At 41.1% G+C, this 17,457-nt stretch overlaps 1 protein-coding gene across 5 annotated transcripts in view; it reads right to left on the bottom strand.

The window, feature by feature from the left end:
* NBR1 (NBR1 autophagy cargo receptor) overlaps positions 1-17,457 on the bottom strand; it is a 29,755-nt gene that overhangs the window by 10,605 nt on the left and 1,693 nt on the right. For 4 of the 5 annotated variants that reach the window (XM_086687412.1, XM_086687411.1, XM_025917504.2 and 1 more), the window contains exons 2-12: positions 14,880-14,990; positions 11,677-11,739; positions 10,951-10,969; positions 9,229-9,251; positions 5,920-6,114; positions 4,557-4,634; positions 3,910-4,124; positions 3,210-3,377; positions 2,730-2,939; positions 1,182-1,341; positions 797-1,087 (exon numbers count right to left, since the gene is read on the bottom strand). In XM_086687412.1, the coding sequence (XP_086543538.1) occupies positions 797-1,087; positions 1,182-1,341; positions 2,730-2,939; positions 3,210-3,377; positions 3,910-4,124; positions 4,557-4,634; positions 5,920-6,114; positions 9,229-9,251; positions 10,951-10,969; positions 11,677-11,739; positions 14,880-14,981 (1,524 nt within the window). In that variant the 5' untranslated portion in view covers positions 14,982-14,990. Of the gene's footprint in view, positions 1-796; positions 1,088-1,181; positions 1,342-2,729; positions 2,940-3,209; positions 3,378-3,909; positions 4,125-4,556; positions 4,635-5,919; positions 6,115-9,228; positions 9,252-10,950; positions 10,970-11,676; positions 11,740-14,879; positions 14,991-17,457 lie in introns of those variants that run through there. The other variant, XM_086687414.1, reaches the window with a different exon arrangement.

Raw genomic sequence — 17,457 nt, 5'->3', positions numbered from 1 at the left:
GCGCCTGGGTGGCGCAGTCGGTTAAGCGCCCGACTTCAGCCAGGTCACGATCTCGCGGTCTGTGAGTTCGAGCCCCGCGTCGGGCTCTGGGCTGATGGCTCGGAGCCTGGAGCCTGTTTCCGATTCTGTGTCTCCCTCTCTCTCTGCCCCTCCCCCGTTCATGCTCTGTCTCTCTCTGTCCCAAAAATAAAATAAACGTTGAAAAAAAAAATTAAAAAAAAAAAAAAAAACTTGTTCTGATGTAATTTTAGACTTACAGAAAAGTTGTAAAAATAATAATCCCCTTCACCTAACTTCCTTTAACGACAAGTCAGGTTAACCATAGTTGACGACAGTCAAAAGCAGGAAATTAACTTGGTTAACTAAATCTAAGCAGTAAAATGCTCTAAAAACTAGTAACACACTAATAAATGGAAGTTGCTTAAAAAAACTGCACCAACTAAAAAAAAAAGGCAAGACTTCATTAGTATTTACGGAACACACACGTGGATATCCAGGAGAGGTAAGGGTTAAGGAGCAAAGCCATCAGTCCAGCAGTTCAACAGGCCAGCCAGCCCTACCTTCCCTCCTGCAGCAAAGAGGCTGGCCAAACATCATTACAAAGAGATACAAAAGCACTGAGGGATGACTGCACCAAGATCCTAAGGACATGCAAAGAAAGCCCCTGAGGACTAGGCCTAATAAAAGCTTACTAATGTGCTGGGGGAGGGGGAGGAGCTACGTTTTCCAGATGTCTGGAGGCACAACTAGCTGTGTGTGGGCTGTTTTAGCTTTAGTTTATCCTTCCAATATTCACCTCTTGCTGGCAAGTGAGCTCATCAGCTTTGCTTGAGTTAATCATGCCCTTTTCAATGTTCTCAGGGCTCTCTGTGGAGGGGAAAGGATCCACTATGATACTGCACCAGACCCGAGGCCCAAACTGCTGGCCTTTGTGAGAAAGACGCCAATGGGAAGTGTACGTTCCCTCCAAGGCTGGGGCGATGAACTCCACGGACACAACACCCACATGGCCGGCCTTTAGGCAGGGAACCAGAACATCTTTCTTTTCTGTAGAAGCCAAAGTTAGGTTTCCCCACATGAACTTGAGCTGAAAAGAACAGTGACAAGAGAAAGCAAGCTTGTAAACTGAGCACTGTCACTTCTAATCACATCTTCACACTCTGGGTGGGAAAAAAAAATACCTTTGTGTCTCCATTCCACTTGACGTTTCCTGTATTTTTCATCCTCCAGTGTTTGATAAACTTGGTTCCTGGCTGAAGGTGAGTCCCATCAGGCAAATTCTCATCCACAAATGCTGCACTGAGGGTTGGCATAACTGGGGCACAGGGCTGCAAAGGGAGCCTGAACAGAAATTCAGAACAGAAATTTTCAGAACAGAAATTCAGTCACTTGTGTTGGGTATGATGGCTTCTGAATATCTAGCACCGTGATTCAAGAGGCTGACAGTGACTCTTCGTTTGCCTTAAAAATAATAGGGGGCGCCCAGCTGGCTCAGTTAGTGGAATGTGGGACACTCTTGATCCCAGGGTTGTAGGTTCGAGCCCCACACTGGGTACACAGACTACTTAAAAATAAGATCTTTTTTTAAAAATTCATTTATTTATTTATTTTTTCAATGTTTATTTATTTTTGGGACAGAGAGAGACAGAGCATGAACGGGGGAGGGGCAGAGAGAGAGGGAGACACAGAATCGGAAACAGGCTCCAGGCTCTGAGACATCAGCCCAGAGCCCCATGCGGGGCTCGAACTCACGGAGCGCGAGATCGTGACCTGGCTGAAGTCAGATGCTTAACCGACTGCGTAAAAATAAGATCTTTACAGGCACCTGGCTGGCTCAGTTGGAACAGCATGCGACCCTTGATCTTGGGATTGTGAGTTTGAGCCTTACGCTGGGTACAGATGTTACTTGAAAAAAATCTTTTAAAAAACTGTAATTTTTAAAAAAGTTTATTTATTTGAGAGAGGGAGCGAGCACACACATGTGTGCATGAGCGGAGAAGGGGAAGAGAGACAGGGAGAGAGAGAATCCCGGGCAAGCTCAGTGCTGTCAGTGCAGAGCCTGACTTGGGGCTCGATTCCAAAACAGTGAGATCACAACCTGAGTGGAAGTCAAGAGTTGGATGCCCAACCAACTGAGCCACCCAGGTGCCTCTAAAAATATTTGAAAAACAAGACATGTGACTCCTGAGCTGAAAAACTATGGTGAGGATAAAGGTCCATACATAAAAGAACTAGAGAGTCAGGTCTTTGAAATTCCAGCTGCCTCCAGTGAAGAGAAGTCACACCAGCCAGTTTGGAACCTTGTTGGTTGCTGTCCTTCTGAAGAACGCAACAAAGCAAGTGTCAACGATGACTACCAAACCACCCTGTAAGAATACTAGGATCAGGGGCGCCTGGGTGGCTCAGTAGGTTAAGTGTGTGACTTCGGCTCAGGTCATGGTCTCACAGTTGGTGTGTTCAAGCCATGTATCCGACTCTGTGCTGACAGTGTGGAGCCTGCTTGGGATTCTCTCTCCTTCTCTCTCTGCCCTTCCCCAACTTGCACCCTCTATCTCAAAATAAATAAAACTTAAAAAAGAAAAAAAAAGAATGCTAGGATTAGAGAATGGGAAGCTTTAAGAGTTTGGGTGTTATTAGGGGCTGCCAAAAAATAAGAGAAAACCGGGCTGAAGTTCTGGTTTTGGAAGGCTGGATCTCCACCTTGGTGCCCACCCAGGCCCTGGGCTTACATCAGGGTGTTTGACTGCAGCAGGCTCTCGGGTCGGCCCAAAGGGGACCTGGGGCTCTGGAGTCCGTGGATGGAACTCCACAGGTGAATCTTCCTGTGGAGCTTAAGCTGCTTTTTGAGTTCCTTGACCTCTGCCTTTCGCTGTTTCTTCTCGGCTCGCAACCTTTGCTTTTCTGCTTTAAGAAAGTTCTTGTCAACCTGTTTCTGGAGCCTGTGAGGTAACAAATGAAAAGTGTCAAATCCTCACAAATCCTGAAGCTATTCTGAGCCATTTGTAGCCTCCATCAGTGCCAGCCTCTAGTTTAACTTCTTTCCATAGTTTTCATTTCTGTCTCATTAGCTTTGGGTAATCGTCCTCATCATCACACATCAACTGGAAATGAATAGGAACTAAGGAGACTGTGCATTTTTGTGATTCACGTCCCATCACCAGAACCAAGACTCCCATCAAAGAACAAGCCTCCTTTCCTTATGGTTTTACCTGGCTTGTTCCAGAGCAGCAGGAAGACGAGGGGCAGAGAACCTTGGGTGAGAGAATGCTTCAGAAGAACCCACAACAGGTCTCCGTAGCTTCAGCAGGATGTGGTTGGAGTCATGGGCATATGGCCCTGATTCACAATCTTCACAGATATTGTAGGACGGGCATAGGCTGTGGGGAAAAGCATGGCAAGTGGGAAGTACCAGAGGTGGTGAGATAGGAGACTAGACTTCTATACTGACTGTATTACCAGCTAGGCAGTAACCTGAGCATGTCACCTGGCCATGCCATGTCTCAAGTTTCCTTACTAACAAAATGAGAATTAAGAGACTTAACATGCATGCATTTCAAAAGACAATCCATGAGAGGAAGCAAGATATGAAAGCACCTGGAACAACAGGGAGATAATCCGTGGTGATATAATTTTGCTTTGGGGAATGTAAGTTTGTCTGGCTCTGTCATTTTTTTTTTTTTTTTTATCGTTTTTGGTTTTGTTCAATGTACATCTGAACACAACAATGTGAATAGTTACCCTTCAAACAGTTATTATATTTCTTGTGGGTGGAGAATAGCTTATTTCCAATCCAGAGCTGCTATCTATGCATGATGCTCAGAGACAGAGTACGTGCTAATTTGCTTTTACCTATCCAGGATGCCAGAAAGGCCTGCTCACAGGTCTTCTAATAGCCAAGTTACTGTTTACCTGCACTGGTAGCGCACACCAAAGATCCTCCTTTGGCAGCTGCTGCAAGCAATATGCCAGTTGAACTGGTTTTCCGGCAGAAACAGCGTTTCCTCTGAAATAGGCATGGAGACCTCTGAGGGACAGGAACCCAATGATGGGTTCTGGAGGACAAGCTTCTCATGTAATTTCTGTTCCAGTTTCTCAACTGTTTCTTTGACCACCTGTTCTCTGAACTAGAATACAGAGCAGAAGAGGGGAAAACCTTAGTTATACCACACACCTCACTGTCTCTGGTATAGCATAAGAACATAATAAAACACCTAGTAGCTACTGAACAAATAGAAATGTAGCAAAAGAAGGTCTATTCTCTTCCACAGCTAACCAGGTTCAAAGAAGACACCAAGAAATTGTTTTGCCGAGTAAGTTTCTAACCTCTTCCTTCTCAAGCACAGAGACTAGTTCCTTTCCCTTACATCCTTAGAAGTAGGCTCCCTCTTTTCCCAGTCAATCACGGTAGAAGTGAGGCGCTTTCTTGACCAGAACCATTATCACTCTTCATTCGCCTGCACCAGAGGCAGCAGCCATTTGGGTTCGGTTTGCTATTTCTCCCCTACTCCACCTGTGCCAACACTGCTGCTAAAACCCAACCCAGAGAGAACACTCACTGTCTCCAGGTAGCTCGTGAACCAGTCTGGGGGCTTGTCTTGAGGCTGGTCTGTGTTATGGGGAGCAAGTGGGAGCCGCTGCAAGGAAACACAACCCAAGATCTTGGAGACTGTTTTTTGTTTTTTATTTATTTATTTTTTAAAAATTTTTTTTTCAACGTTTTTATTTATTTTTTTGGGACAGAGAGAGAAAGAGCATGAACGGGGGAGGGGCAGAGAGAGAGGGAGACACAGAATCGGAAACAGGCTGCAGGCCCCAAGCCATCAGCCCAGAGCCCGACGCGGGGCTCGAACTCACGGACCATGAGATCGTGACCTGGCTGAAGTCGGCCGCTTAACCGACTGCGCCACCCAGGTGCCCCTGTTTTTTGTTTTTTAAAAAAGATTCTTGGGGCGCCTGGGTGGCGCAGTCGGTTGGGCGTCCGACTTCAGCCAGGTCACGATCTCGCGGTCCGTGAGTTCGAGCCCCGCGTCGGGCTCTGGGCTGATGGCTCAGAGCCTGGAGCCTGTTTCCGATTCTGTGTCTCCCTCTCTCTCTGCCCCTCCCCTGTTCATGCTCTGTCTCTCTCTGTCCCAAAAATAAATAAACGTTGAAAAAAAAAAAATTTAAAAAAAAAAAAAAAAAAAAAAGATTCTTGGGGCGCCTGGGTGGCGCAGTCGGTTAAGCGTCTGACTTCAGCCAGGTCACGATCTCATGGTCCGTGAGTTCGAGCCCCGCGTCGGGCTCTGGGCTGATGGCTCGGGGCCTGCAGCCTGTTTCCGATTCTGTGTCTCCCTCTCTCTCTGCCCCTCCCCCATTCATGCTCTTTCTCTCTCTGTCCCAAAAATAAATAAACGTTGAAAAAAAAAATTAAAAAAAAAAATAAAAAAGATTCTTATTTTTTTAAGTAATCTCTATACCCAACATGGAATGGGGCTTGAACTCACAACCCTGACATCAAGAGCCACATGGTCTACTGACTGACCCAGCCAGGTGCCCCCGTTTAAAATAATTTTCCGGGGGTGCCTGGCTGACTCAGTCGGTAGACCATGGGACTCTTGATCTTGGGGTCATGAGTTTAAGCCACACATTGGGCATGGAACCTACTTAAAAAAAAATAACAATTTTCCTGAAATGTAGTACTCTGAGGTTTCTTTTGTCAAATAATATAAATGGTTAAAAAAAAAGTATGAAGAAGTATAAAAGGAAAACAAAGTATATCATCCTATTGCCCCTTCTCCAGAAGTAACCAGTTACCAGTTTCAAAAAGTCAGGCAGAGATTGTCACAACTCCCAAATTGTTGATGGACAACTCAAATATTGGACTATGGACAAGACACTCAGGCTAGAAAAACCGTAGAGATGGGTCCATTCCCTTCATACCTGTGCTGTAGGCTCCTCTGGGGTCTTCATGTCTGATCCTAAGACTCTCACCAGTGAAGAATAATGGGCCAGTGGCTTCTTCCCTGCCCTCACAACTGGTCGTTTTTCTGCTACGGCTGGGAGTGGGGCTTCCTCGACAAGCCGGGAGCTTTCATGGACTTGCATCTGCAGTAGGTTTCCCTGCTTAACCGCCATCTGAGAGCATATGTTAGGAATAAACACGTTAACGTGTGATTCTCCTTTCCCAAATGAAATTCCAAAGACATCTAATCAGAAGAGGTAGGGTGAATTATGCTGAAAATATTAGCATTTACCTTTATTTTCTTAAATCAAATGGCATATACTATGTTATTAGTCAGCCTGCTGTTTCTTTAACCAAAATGTTACCTAGGAATGGTTTTATTATCTAAAACACAAAAGTACATTTAATGTAGCACTTTGTGAGGTGAAATGTTCTCATTAATGGGTTACAACTTTTCTATGTAATTGGTTTTTATGTAGGATTCCACTTATGGATTTTAATCTCAAATTTTCAAAAAAGTCAATAACAGACTACCAGAACCCAAGAAACTTAAAGCCAAATGCTATAATTAAGCACTTACTTTTCCATTAAGAATAGTACTGTGGAAAGCATACTTGAGTGGTCACCTCTTTTTGAAGAGCATCTTCTTAAAAATGCTATTTTGAAAACTACTTCAAGGAGCATTTGAGGTCCTATGAAGGTACTCCAGTGTGCATGAAGAGATCAGGGGCTAAGTCTATGAGTTTGTAGCTCTCCCCACTTGTCACCCAGTGACAAGAAGAATTACTTCTCTCTCTTTTTTTTTAATGTTTATTTAAGAGAGAGAGAGAGTGAGCGAGCATGTGCATGCACACAAACAGGGGAAGGACAGAGAGAGAGGGAATCCCAAGCTGGTTCTGCACTGTTAGCATAGAGCCTGACGCGGGGCTCAATCCCACAAAGCATGAGACCATGACCCAAGCCAAAACCAAGAATTGGACACTCAACCAAATGAGCCACCCAGGCACCCCTGATGAACTGTTCTTTTACCTATTTTTATTTATTTATTTATTTATTTATTTATTTATTTATTTATTTATTTATTTATTTATTTATTTTTGGGACAGAGAGAGAGACAGAGCACGAACGGGGGAGGGGCAGAGAGAGAGGGAGACACAGAATCGGAAACAGGCTCCAGGCTCTGAGCCATCAGCCCAGAGCCCGACGCGGGGCTCGAACTCACGGACCGCAAGATCGTGACCTGGCTGAAGTCGGACGCTTAACCGACCGCGCCACCCAGGCGCCCCTCTTTTACCTATTTTTATACAACAATCTTAAGCTTCCATTTATTTTACTTTTTAAAAGCTGATTTATTTTGAGAGAGTGGGCAGGGGAGAGGCGGGGGGGTGGGAATCACAAGTAGGCTCCTCACTGCCAGCACAGAGCCCGAACTCACAGGGCTCAAACTCATGAACCATGAGATCATCTCCTGAGCCAAAATCCAGAGTCAGATGCTTAACAGACTGATCCACTCAGGTGCCCCAAGCTTCCATATAAAAATAGCATTCTATGGCCAAAAAGTTTGACAGGTATTATTTTAAGATCAGGAATCAGCAAATCTTCTTAAAAGGCCACATAATAAATATTTGAGGCTTGCAGGCCGTACAGTTTCTGCTCAAGTCTGCACAAAAGCAGCCACAGACAATACGTAATAGGCATGGCTGGGTTCCAATAAAACTTTATTTATAAAAACATATGGCTGGCCCACTGGCTGGTCTGCCAGCCTTTCTTCTAGACCATAAACCAAGAGACATTTAATAAAACGTATGGCAAAGTCTGTGGACAAAACTGTTCAAAAAGTTAGTATAATGAAATGTGTCAAAATATAAACATGGGATCTTAACTATCATATAGTACCATGCAAATACGTATAAAAACTCTTGCTTCCTGAGACAGGGCAGGCTTATACAACATCTAGACTCCTGAGGTCTGAGATTTCTGACTGCATAGGTAAACAGTGATCGTGGGAAAGAGAAAAGTTTTGAAGCCTGTAGAATCCTTTTTTTTTTTTAGTGAAACTACTATAGCTTCTGAGAATAGGGAAAGAGAAAAGCCAGTGGGACAAGGGTGAAAGAATGTGGGGAAAAGCATGTTACAACAGCTTAAAAGCAAAAATGAAATAGGAAGAGCACGTGAAAACTAGGGAAGAAGGAAATGATGAAGCATGAAATAACTAAGAGATGAGCAGCTCAACTAAGAGAAACCAGGGAAGGGCCTGAATGTCCAAAACCAAGATACTGGCTGGTAAATAAGGATTTCTGAGTAAAAACCAAGAAGGCTGGCTGAACTGTTGAATCAGGTTGCACCCACAATGGCAATTTTAACCAGGCAACAGAAAGGGTAAATCCAGCTCCCTATTTAAAAAATCTTGCCCTTTCCTCCCTAGACCAAAAGTGATTATACGAAAGAGTTTTGTTGTGGACTAGAAGTTCATAAAGGATAGTAAACTTTTAATTTTTTTTTAATGTTTATTTTTGAGAGAGAGCGAGCGAGCGAGCAGGGGAGGAGCAGAGAGAGAGAGAGAGAGGGAGATACAGAACCTGAAGCACCCTCCAGGCTCTGAGCTGTCAGCACAGAGCCCGATGTGGGGCTTGAACTCACAGATTGCGAGATCATGACCTGAGCCAAATTTGGGACGCTTAACCAACTGAGCCACCCAGACGTCCAAAGGATAGTCAAACTTTAAAGAAAAATCTTAATTACAAAGGTGGTAATGAAAGGACAGCTGGGCACACCTTAAAGATGTGACTTTGAGGAATGCTCTATTTCATTATTGACAAGCAAGAGATCGTTAACTGGATAGTTTATGCCTTAACTGCTCCCACTTTATATATAACATTCTATAGGAAACAAGGTGGGGCACCTGGCTGGCTCAGTCAGTAGAGCATTTGACTGGATCTCATGGTCATGAGTTCAAGCCCCAAGCTGGGCATGAAGCCTACTTAAAAAAACAAAAACAAAAACAAAAGGTGAAGGAAGGAGATGAAAAATGTGAACCAGAAAGCATAATTCTACACAGTTCCTTGTATTTTTAAATCCTACATGGTGACACCAAGATCAACAATGAGAGGAAAAAATATCTTTATATCAGGAGCTGCCTTTTGCTGAATGATATGCCCTACTAATCATAATCTCCCTGAACATCTGTTTTTGTTGTGTTTTGTTAGTTTCCCCTCATGGCTAATGGCGTTCAGGTTCAAGTTTTAGTTAACAAATATTATTTGCAAATAAGATGAAATAACCATTACCTTAAGTGCTTCTTCATATTCTCCTAAAAAGACAAAGAATAAATATACTGTGTTATTTCTTCACCACCCCAAAAGATTCTATTTAAGTACAGCCAATCCTTTCTTTTAAGAATTTTTTGCTTACAATCCTTATACATGAACAGCTACTGCCTTTTTGCTGACAAACTCCCTTCCTGTTCCATTGCAAATAGAAGCCACATGTAGATTAGTTCTGCCTCTTAAATCTCTCTCCTTCTCTCTGCTACTGGAGACTTCCAGCTGTAAAACCTCAACCCAGCTGCCTCCCACTAGGGATACAAGGGACTTCATGGATAGTGTTAACCCAGGCAGACCTCAAATGTATTGCAGGTTTGGTTCCAGACTCCTGCAATAAAGTGAATACCAGGAAATTGCAAGTCAAATCAAGTTTTTGGTTTCCCAGTGCATATAAAAGTTATGTTTCCACTATCTGCAATCTATTAAATGTGTAATAGCATTATATCTAAAAAAAAAAGTACACATCTTAATTAAAAAATACTTTATTGCTAAAAAATGCTAACCATCATCTAAGATTTTAGCCAAATCATAAACACTGATCACAGGTTGTCACGTTATATATAATAATAACGAAAACGTTTCAAATACTGCGAGAATTACCAAAATGTGACACAGACACAAAGTGACCAAATGCTGCTGGAAAAAGTGACTCAGGGTTGCCACAAATCTTGTTTGTTAAAAAAAAAAAGATGCAGTATCTTCAAAGCAAAATAAAGCGAAATGCAATAAAATGATATATGCCTGTTCTATCATTACAGCTGGTTAAAATAAGCTTTTGGGGGCTAGCCTAGGGACCTAGCCTTTATTTTTTTTTTTTGTAATTTTTTTTTTAACGTTTTTTATTTATTTTTGAGACAGGGAGAGACAGAGCATGAACAGGAGAGGGTCAGAGAGAGGGAGACAGAGAATCTGAAACAGGCTCCAGGCTCTGAGCTGTCAGCACACAGCCCGACGCGGGGCTCTAACTCACGGACCGAGAGATCATGACCTGAGCCGAAGTCGGCCGCTTAACTGACTGAGCCACCCAGGCGCCCCGGGACCTAGCCTTTAAACGCAACATTGTTCCTATGGGAAAATGAACTCCAAGCTCTGAACAACCAAACCATCTTAGAAATACACTCTGGGATACCACTTGTTTTAAGGTGACATTAACATATATACCAAGTCAGGGACAAAGGCAACATCGGGAGAATGGAGTTGTATGTGTTGAACTGGGAGGCATGTTTTCAAAAGATTAACATCTTAAACATAAGAGAACCTTCCATTAAAGCTGTCCTTAGGGTCCAATCAAAGGCACTAATGCATATACAAAAAACTGCTACAAAATAAAAATCTGCTATGTAACTAATGCCCATGGACAAGTGAGTGTGATGTCAATTTACTGTATGTTAAATTCGAGTCTAAAATAAATAGTGCAGCAAGATCTTAGTGTAAATGGAAATGCATACACCCATCAACAGATTAAGGCTTGAAAATTTCTTTTTTGAGAGAGAGAAAGAGAATGTGCATGCATGTGTGGGTCAGGGAGAGGGAGAGAGAGAATCCCAGTCAGGGGTTTGATCCCACAACTCTGAGATCTAGACCTGAGCCAAAATCAAGAGTTGGTTCCACAAATGACTGAGCTACCCAGGCACCCCCAGATTAAGGCTTTTAAGTAAAGTTAAGCAGGTTCTCTTAGGAACTCACCTTGACTATTGATGGATACCTGTAAAAGAACAAAAGCAACAGGGAATTATAAACCTCCTGTCATTGTAACATTTCTGTTACTAGGACCAGCCTCACAGATAAGATGAACAATCTCAGGTTAGGGATTCAGCTTTTCCAGTATCATGAACTAACTCTGAATAATACTTAAGGACTTTTATTGCTTAACTCCTGTATCCTCCTTTATTTCAGGTACATTAAGAGGCAGCATAATATAGAGGTTAAGAGCTTGGGCTCTGGAGTCAGAGTATATGGAAGGAACCCCTACTCTACTATTTCCAAGATTTTGTGCCTGTGGGCAAGTTACTTAGCTTCTCTGGGCTTTAGTTTCCTCATGGGTAAAAAAGAGATAATAATGTAATACCCAATACATAGTACTGTTGTTAGTCTGACACATTGCAGTCACTCAATAAAGGTTTGTCATTATTTTTATTATTATAAGCTAAATGGCAAGTTATGATATATTTGAACTATAGGACTATATAGTTTTAAAAGTTATCTCCCAAATTTCCTTCTTCAATGTTTACTCCTTATTTCTCAACTCCATCTCAGATTCCACAGTCAGCTAAGAACATGCAGTTATCAAGTACATTTAAACCACTACACAAATGAGAAAACATTAGTCGGAACTTTTCAATCCCCCATCATTCTTGAGAAATAAGATCCCTATTCTGGATACTTGGCCATGGGTACCATCGTATACTTTACCTCTTCATTTTCCTCATCCAGGTATTTTATCTGAATAGTGTTCAGATCAAATGAAACTTTTACCTGCAAATGAAATGTATATACATCATATCAAAAAGGCAGATTGTAACAGAAACCCAGAAGTCCTAAAAGAAAGGGTGAGCATATTTCACTACATAAAAATTAAACATTTAGGGGCGCCTGGGTAGCTCAGCCAGTTAAGCGTCTGACTCTTGACTTCAGCTCAGGTTGTGATCTCATGGTTCGTGGGTTCAAGCCCTGCACTGGGCTCCATGCTGACAGTGCGGAGCCTGCCTGGGATTCTCTCTCTCTCTTTGAGGACACTCTGTCCCTCCCCAGTTGGCACACGCATGTGCACTTATGCTCTCTCCCAAAATAAATTAAAAAAAAACTTTAAAAAACTAAACATTTAAATGGCATAAAAGAAGAAAACCATGTCAAAAGACAAAGAATAGACGGGAAATATTTGCAACTCATAACCAAGGGTTATTATCAGCAATACACAAAAATCATCTGCAAAACTGCTAATCAATTATGATAAACAATCCAGGTGAATGTAGGCAAAAACGTATGGAGATTTCTTTCAAGAGAGATCAAATGTGACTAACAAGTATAGGAAAAGATGTTTAACCTTAATGCTAGTCACAACAATGCAAATTAAAGCAATGAGATGTCATCTCAATAGAATGGTGAAAAAAATTTTAAAGCCATAACATCCAGTGTTGTCAAAAATTCAGGGCACTGTCATATATTTCTGCACTGGCTACAACTGTTCTGCAAAGCACCTGGCAGTATCTATCAAAAATTAAAATCACAGGCCTTGTGACCCATTAATCTTTCTTTGGAAAACTTTATCCTACAAAACAGTGCTTAAGTTTTATACACAAAGAGATCTCTCCTGTAGTTTATTTTATAATGGTGAAAAGAAAAACAACAATAACAAAAAACCCCTTTTGACCTTGAGGGTACTGTGTAAGTGAAATAACAACAATGAACTCACAGATACAGATAGCACACTGGTGGTTGCCAGAGGCAGGGGGTGGGAGGTGAGTGAAATGGGTGAAGGTGGTGAAAAGGTACAAACTATCAGTTATTAAATAAATAAGTCCTGGGAATGTAATGTACAGGTTGCCAGAGGCAGGGAGTGGGAGGTGAGTGAAATGGGTGAAGGTGGTGAAAAGGTACAAACTATCAGTTATAAAATAAATAAGTCCTGGGAATGTAATGTACAGTATACTGAATATAGTCGTTAATAATGTGCTGTATATTTGAAAGTTGCTAAGGAAGTTCTCATCATAAGAAATTTTTTTTTTATAAAATTTTTTTTAATGTTTATTTATTTTTGACAGACAGAAAGAGACAGAGCATGAGCTGGGGAGGGGCAGAGAGAGAGGGAGACACAGAATCCGAAGGAGGCTCCAGGCTCTGAGCTGTCAGCACAGACCCTGACGCGGGGCTCAAACTCACAAACCGCGAGATCATGGCCTGAGCTGAAGTCGGACACTTAGCTGAATGAGCCACCCAGGAGCCCCAAGAAAAAATTTTTTAACTACACGTGGTGACAGATGTTAGCTAGACTTATTGTGATCATTTTGCAATATATACAAATTTAGAGTCATTATGCTATATACCTGGAACTAATATAATGTTATATGGCACCTGTATCTCAAAAAAAAAACTAGAAACTTTCAATTAGAAATGGTTAAATTATGGTATGACAACACCAAAATACTGTGGACAATCTATAGATTTAAAAAAGATGACCCTGGATCCTTATCTATTCATTGAGAACTGTCTATAACATCCTGCTGGGAAAAAAGGCAAGCTGCAGAATTATGTTTACAGTATGTTCCTAAGATGATATCTGTATGAACATGGAAAATGTGGGTAACTATATCCAAGGCAGTTAACAATGGTTAACAAAGAGGTGGGAACAGTGGATGGAAGAGAAATGAATAGAGGGATATTAACTTTTTCTTAGTATGTGTTTGGATTGTTTTACTTCTTATAATAGGCATGTATATTATACTTTTATAATTTAAAATTTACAGTAAGGAAAAAAGGCAAGCTGTCAACTCATTTAACTACTAGAAAAAGAAAAATAACTGTGTTTGATTTTCAGATCATTTGACAAACACCCCAACTTTCTGGATAACCATCTGTTTAGGCCAGAATAAAGAAATATTTGCTGGAAGACAGAGGACTAGTTCAGATCATCTTTTGAAATCTTTCCACCATTTCTTTTTCTTTTTAGTTTTCATAGCACATAACCAAATAAAAGCAGGTTTTTACCAAAGGGTTTTGCTGGATAAACAGTTACACAGGAAGTAAAACATTCACTACTGCAAAGCAAACAAAAACCAGAAGAGTACAAAGGGCAAACCAAGAGGAGGGAGGGCATTGACAACAACAAAAGAACAGATGAACTGCTAAGCACCTGTGGGAGTTTTTTCTGCTCAACTTTTTTTTTTAATATTTTATTTATTTTTGAGAGATAGAGATAGAGCACAAGCAAGGGAGGGGCAAGGAGAGAGGGAGACACAGAATCTGAAACAGGTTCCAGGCTCCAAGCTGTCAGCACAGAGCCTGACATGGGGCTCGAACCCACGAACCCTGAGATCACGACCTGAGCCGAAGTTGGACGCTCAACAGACTGAGCCACCCAGGTGCCCCATGCTCAACTTTTTTTTTAAGATCTTTAAAAAATTTTAAGCAATCTCTACACCCCACTAGGCACCTGAAAACACAACCTCAAGATCCAGAGTCACACATTCTGCTGACTGAGCCAGCCTGGGGCCCCTTTGCTAAACTTTTAGATACTTGACCTCTGCGCTAGCAATAACAATTAGCTCTTGCAAAACTTAGGTTAAATCCTTGCTGGTTCACAAACTACAGTAACATATCTGCTCTCAGGCAGGAGAACATTTCCCTGGGGCCTGGTTAGGGTGGAAGCCACACCAATTCATTCCTTAGACTGTTTCTAAAATTAACAGGTTTTCCAAGTCTAGCTGCAAATTAAGGAATTTGTTTATTCTCTTGGGGGTGGGGAGAACATTGCCTACATGAATATTGAACCCCTGTCAAAAGTAATTTTCCAAAAGTCCTAGAAAAGGTAAATATGACAGCTATGAAACAACATTGCTAAAAATTGCTATCTTTGGAAAAATTAGGCTTAAAAGATGGAGAAACAAAGTAACACTCACCATAGCTTCAACATCAGCCCAAGTTGTATTTTCTGGATCAGAAACCAGAAAGCTTTGAGTTTCATTTTTGAAAGTCACATTTAGAGTAACCTGTGGTTCCATGCTGTGGGGCTAGAGTTGAGAGGATGGGTGAGAGAGAAAACAGTGGAAAGGGTTCTATAAAACTGCATAAGCATTCATTCAGCAAATACTTGTGAAGGCCTAATATGGGTTAGGCTAGGAAGACACCGAAGTGAATGAGAACACAATGTCTCTGCTCTTATGCTATTTACAACCTGGTGGATAGCTTAAAACAAATCTCATTGTTAAACGTTTGCTGAAACAGTATAAATTTTGGCCACATCCGCAGAAATCCTCTAACAGCTGTAAAATTCTTTTGAATTTTATGGAACTTTATATGATTAGTTAATTCAATAGATACTACTGAATATCCACTAGTGGCAGGATACCAATGAAGATGAACACCCACAGGTCTCTACCCTCAGGGAATTTACATTCTCATAGCTTGAAAGCAACATTCTACATCTTTCTTAGAAAAACAGCCTTTTCCTAAATTGAGCAACCCAGGTTCTTTGTTAAGATCAGTTTTAACAATTCAGAGGCCAAGACACTAGCCAAGAAACTACACAGGGGTAGCAGTCAACACCTTTCATCCAAGTTCATGTGGTGTTTTTTGTTTGTTTGTTTTTGTATTTTACTTTTTTTTTTCTTTTATGGAACATTTCATGCATAAAAGTGGAGAGTCATGGACATATAACTATAGTAAACAATTCAAAGCTATCGTCATTTTGTCTATAATTCTGTATTGTCCCCAAATCCCCCAATACAGATTGACCATAGTTAACTAATGTTTTAACCAAACTATAGTACCATAATTAAAAAAAAACTATTAAGGGAAAATTTAAACATATACAAATGAATAAAGATTAATATACAATGAACTCCTAAGGACCCATCAGGAATTTTCCATAATTATCATCAACCCAGGACTAATCTTGTTACAGCAATAGGATTATTTTGACAGCCATTATTTCATCCATAAAATAACTGAGTATGTAACCCTTAAAAAAATAAGACTTTTTGAAAAGATAACCACAATACCATTATCATGCCTAAGAAGTTAACAATTCTATAATTTAATGTCTATTCTGGTCAGTTGTTTTTAATTAAGGATTTTATTTACTGATGAGTTGTTAGATTATTATTTAAGTTTGTTTATTTATTTTGGAGAGAGAGAGCCTGCACACATGCACATGTGGGGGAGGGGCAGAGAGAGGAGGAGAGAGAATCCCAAGCAGGCTTTGCACCATCCGCATGGAAACTGATGTGGGATTCGAACCCACGAACAATGAGATCATGACCTGAGCCAAAATCAAGAGTTGGACACTCAATTGACTGAGCCACCCGGGGACCTATAGATTTTGTTCTTATGACTCTGTGAAAAAATAGTTTACTAAAATCTGAACCTAAGTTGTAATGAAAAAGGTCATCTTTTAAACATATTTATCAGCAAATCTTTTAAGAAATCTCTTCAAAGAACCAGATTCTGCTCTAGGCAAATGGAGAAAGGAGATGAACAACTATGTCTCAGGAATTTGCAGTGTAATGGTGAGGGAGCAAAAGGGCTGAGAAGAGCTGGGCTCCAGACACAGCTCTGACACATAACTAGCCATGTACAAAACAGTAAGTCATTTGACCTGAGCTTCAGTTCCTTAATCTGTAAAATAGGTCAAATAAAAACGTGTGTCCCAGTTCTCTGAGAACATTACTCAAACACAAAAATTATTGTAATAAATCAGTCTTTAGAAGCCAAAACAGACCTGTTTTTCCACAATACATTGAGAGTGTCATTAAAAAGGACTTTGGGAGTGCCAGGGTGGCTCAGTCGGTTAAGAATCTGACTCTTGATTTCGACTCAGATCATGATCTCACAGTTCACAGGGTCAAGCTCCACGTCAGGCTCTGTGCTGACAGTGTGGAGACTGCTTGGGATTCTCCCTCTCCCTCCTCTCTCTCTGCCCTCCCTTGCTTGCATGTTCTCTCTCTCTCTCTTTCTTTCTCCAAAAAAACAAACATAAATAAACATTTTAAAAAGAGGACTTTGAACTTTCTGAGGATCTGGGTTTTTTTAAAATTCAAAACCAATCATCCTCCAATTTTTTCCATTTTTTGTCTCTACCTACAGTCAAGTTCACAACCAAAAAAAAAAAAAAAAAAAAAAACCAAGCCCAGTTTCTAGCACCAATCTGCTGACATCTAGTATTCATTCTTATGGAATGCAATTCTTGGAGTCCTTAACATTTGGACAGAATGCCTCCCCAGGTCAACTTCCCAGATTCTTGGGGAGAAAAAAAAATCTGGGAAATGAAGTAACTGATTCAGTCAGCCAAAAAGTGGATATTCTGAATCACCTTCTTACTTTTCAACTTCCCATAAATGCTTTCCACACTTTTGAGAGTCCAGAAGGAAACTAATCTAACTCCCTTGTTCCAAATTACATACACAATTAAAGTTAGTTTAGATACCTTGGAGCTCATCCAGCTGGTAGGCTGATGAGAGAAAACAGGAAGTGGGGGAT

The sequence above is a fragment of the Puma concolor genome, chromosome E1 (genome assembly GCF_028749965.1).
Source record: "Puma concolor isolate L17-30 chromosome E1, mPumCon1.1.hap2, whole genome shotgun sequence".
NCBI classification, from domain to species: Eukaryota; Metazoa; Chordata; class Mammalia; order Carnivora; family Felidae; genus Puma; species Puma concolor.
This window is presented reverse-complemented; position numbering and strand designations above follow the sequence as displayed.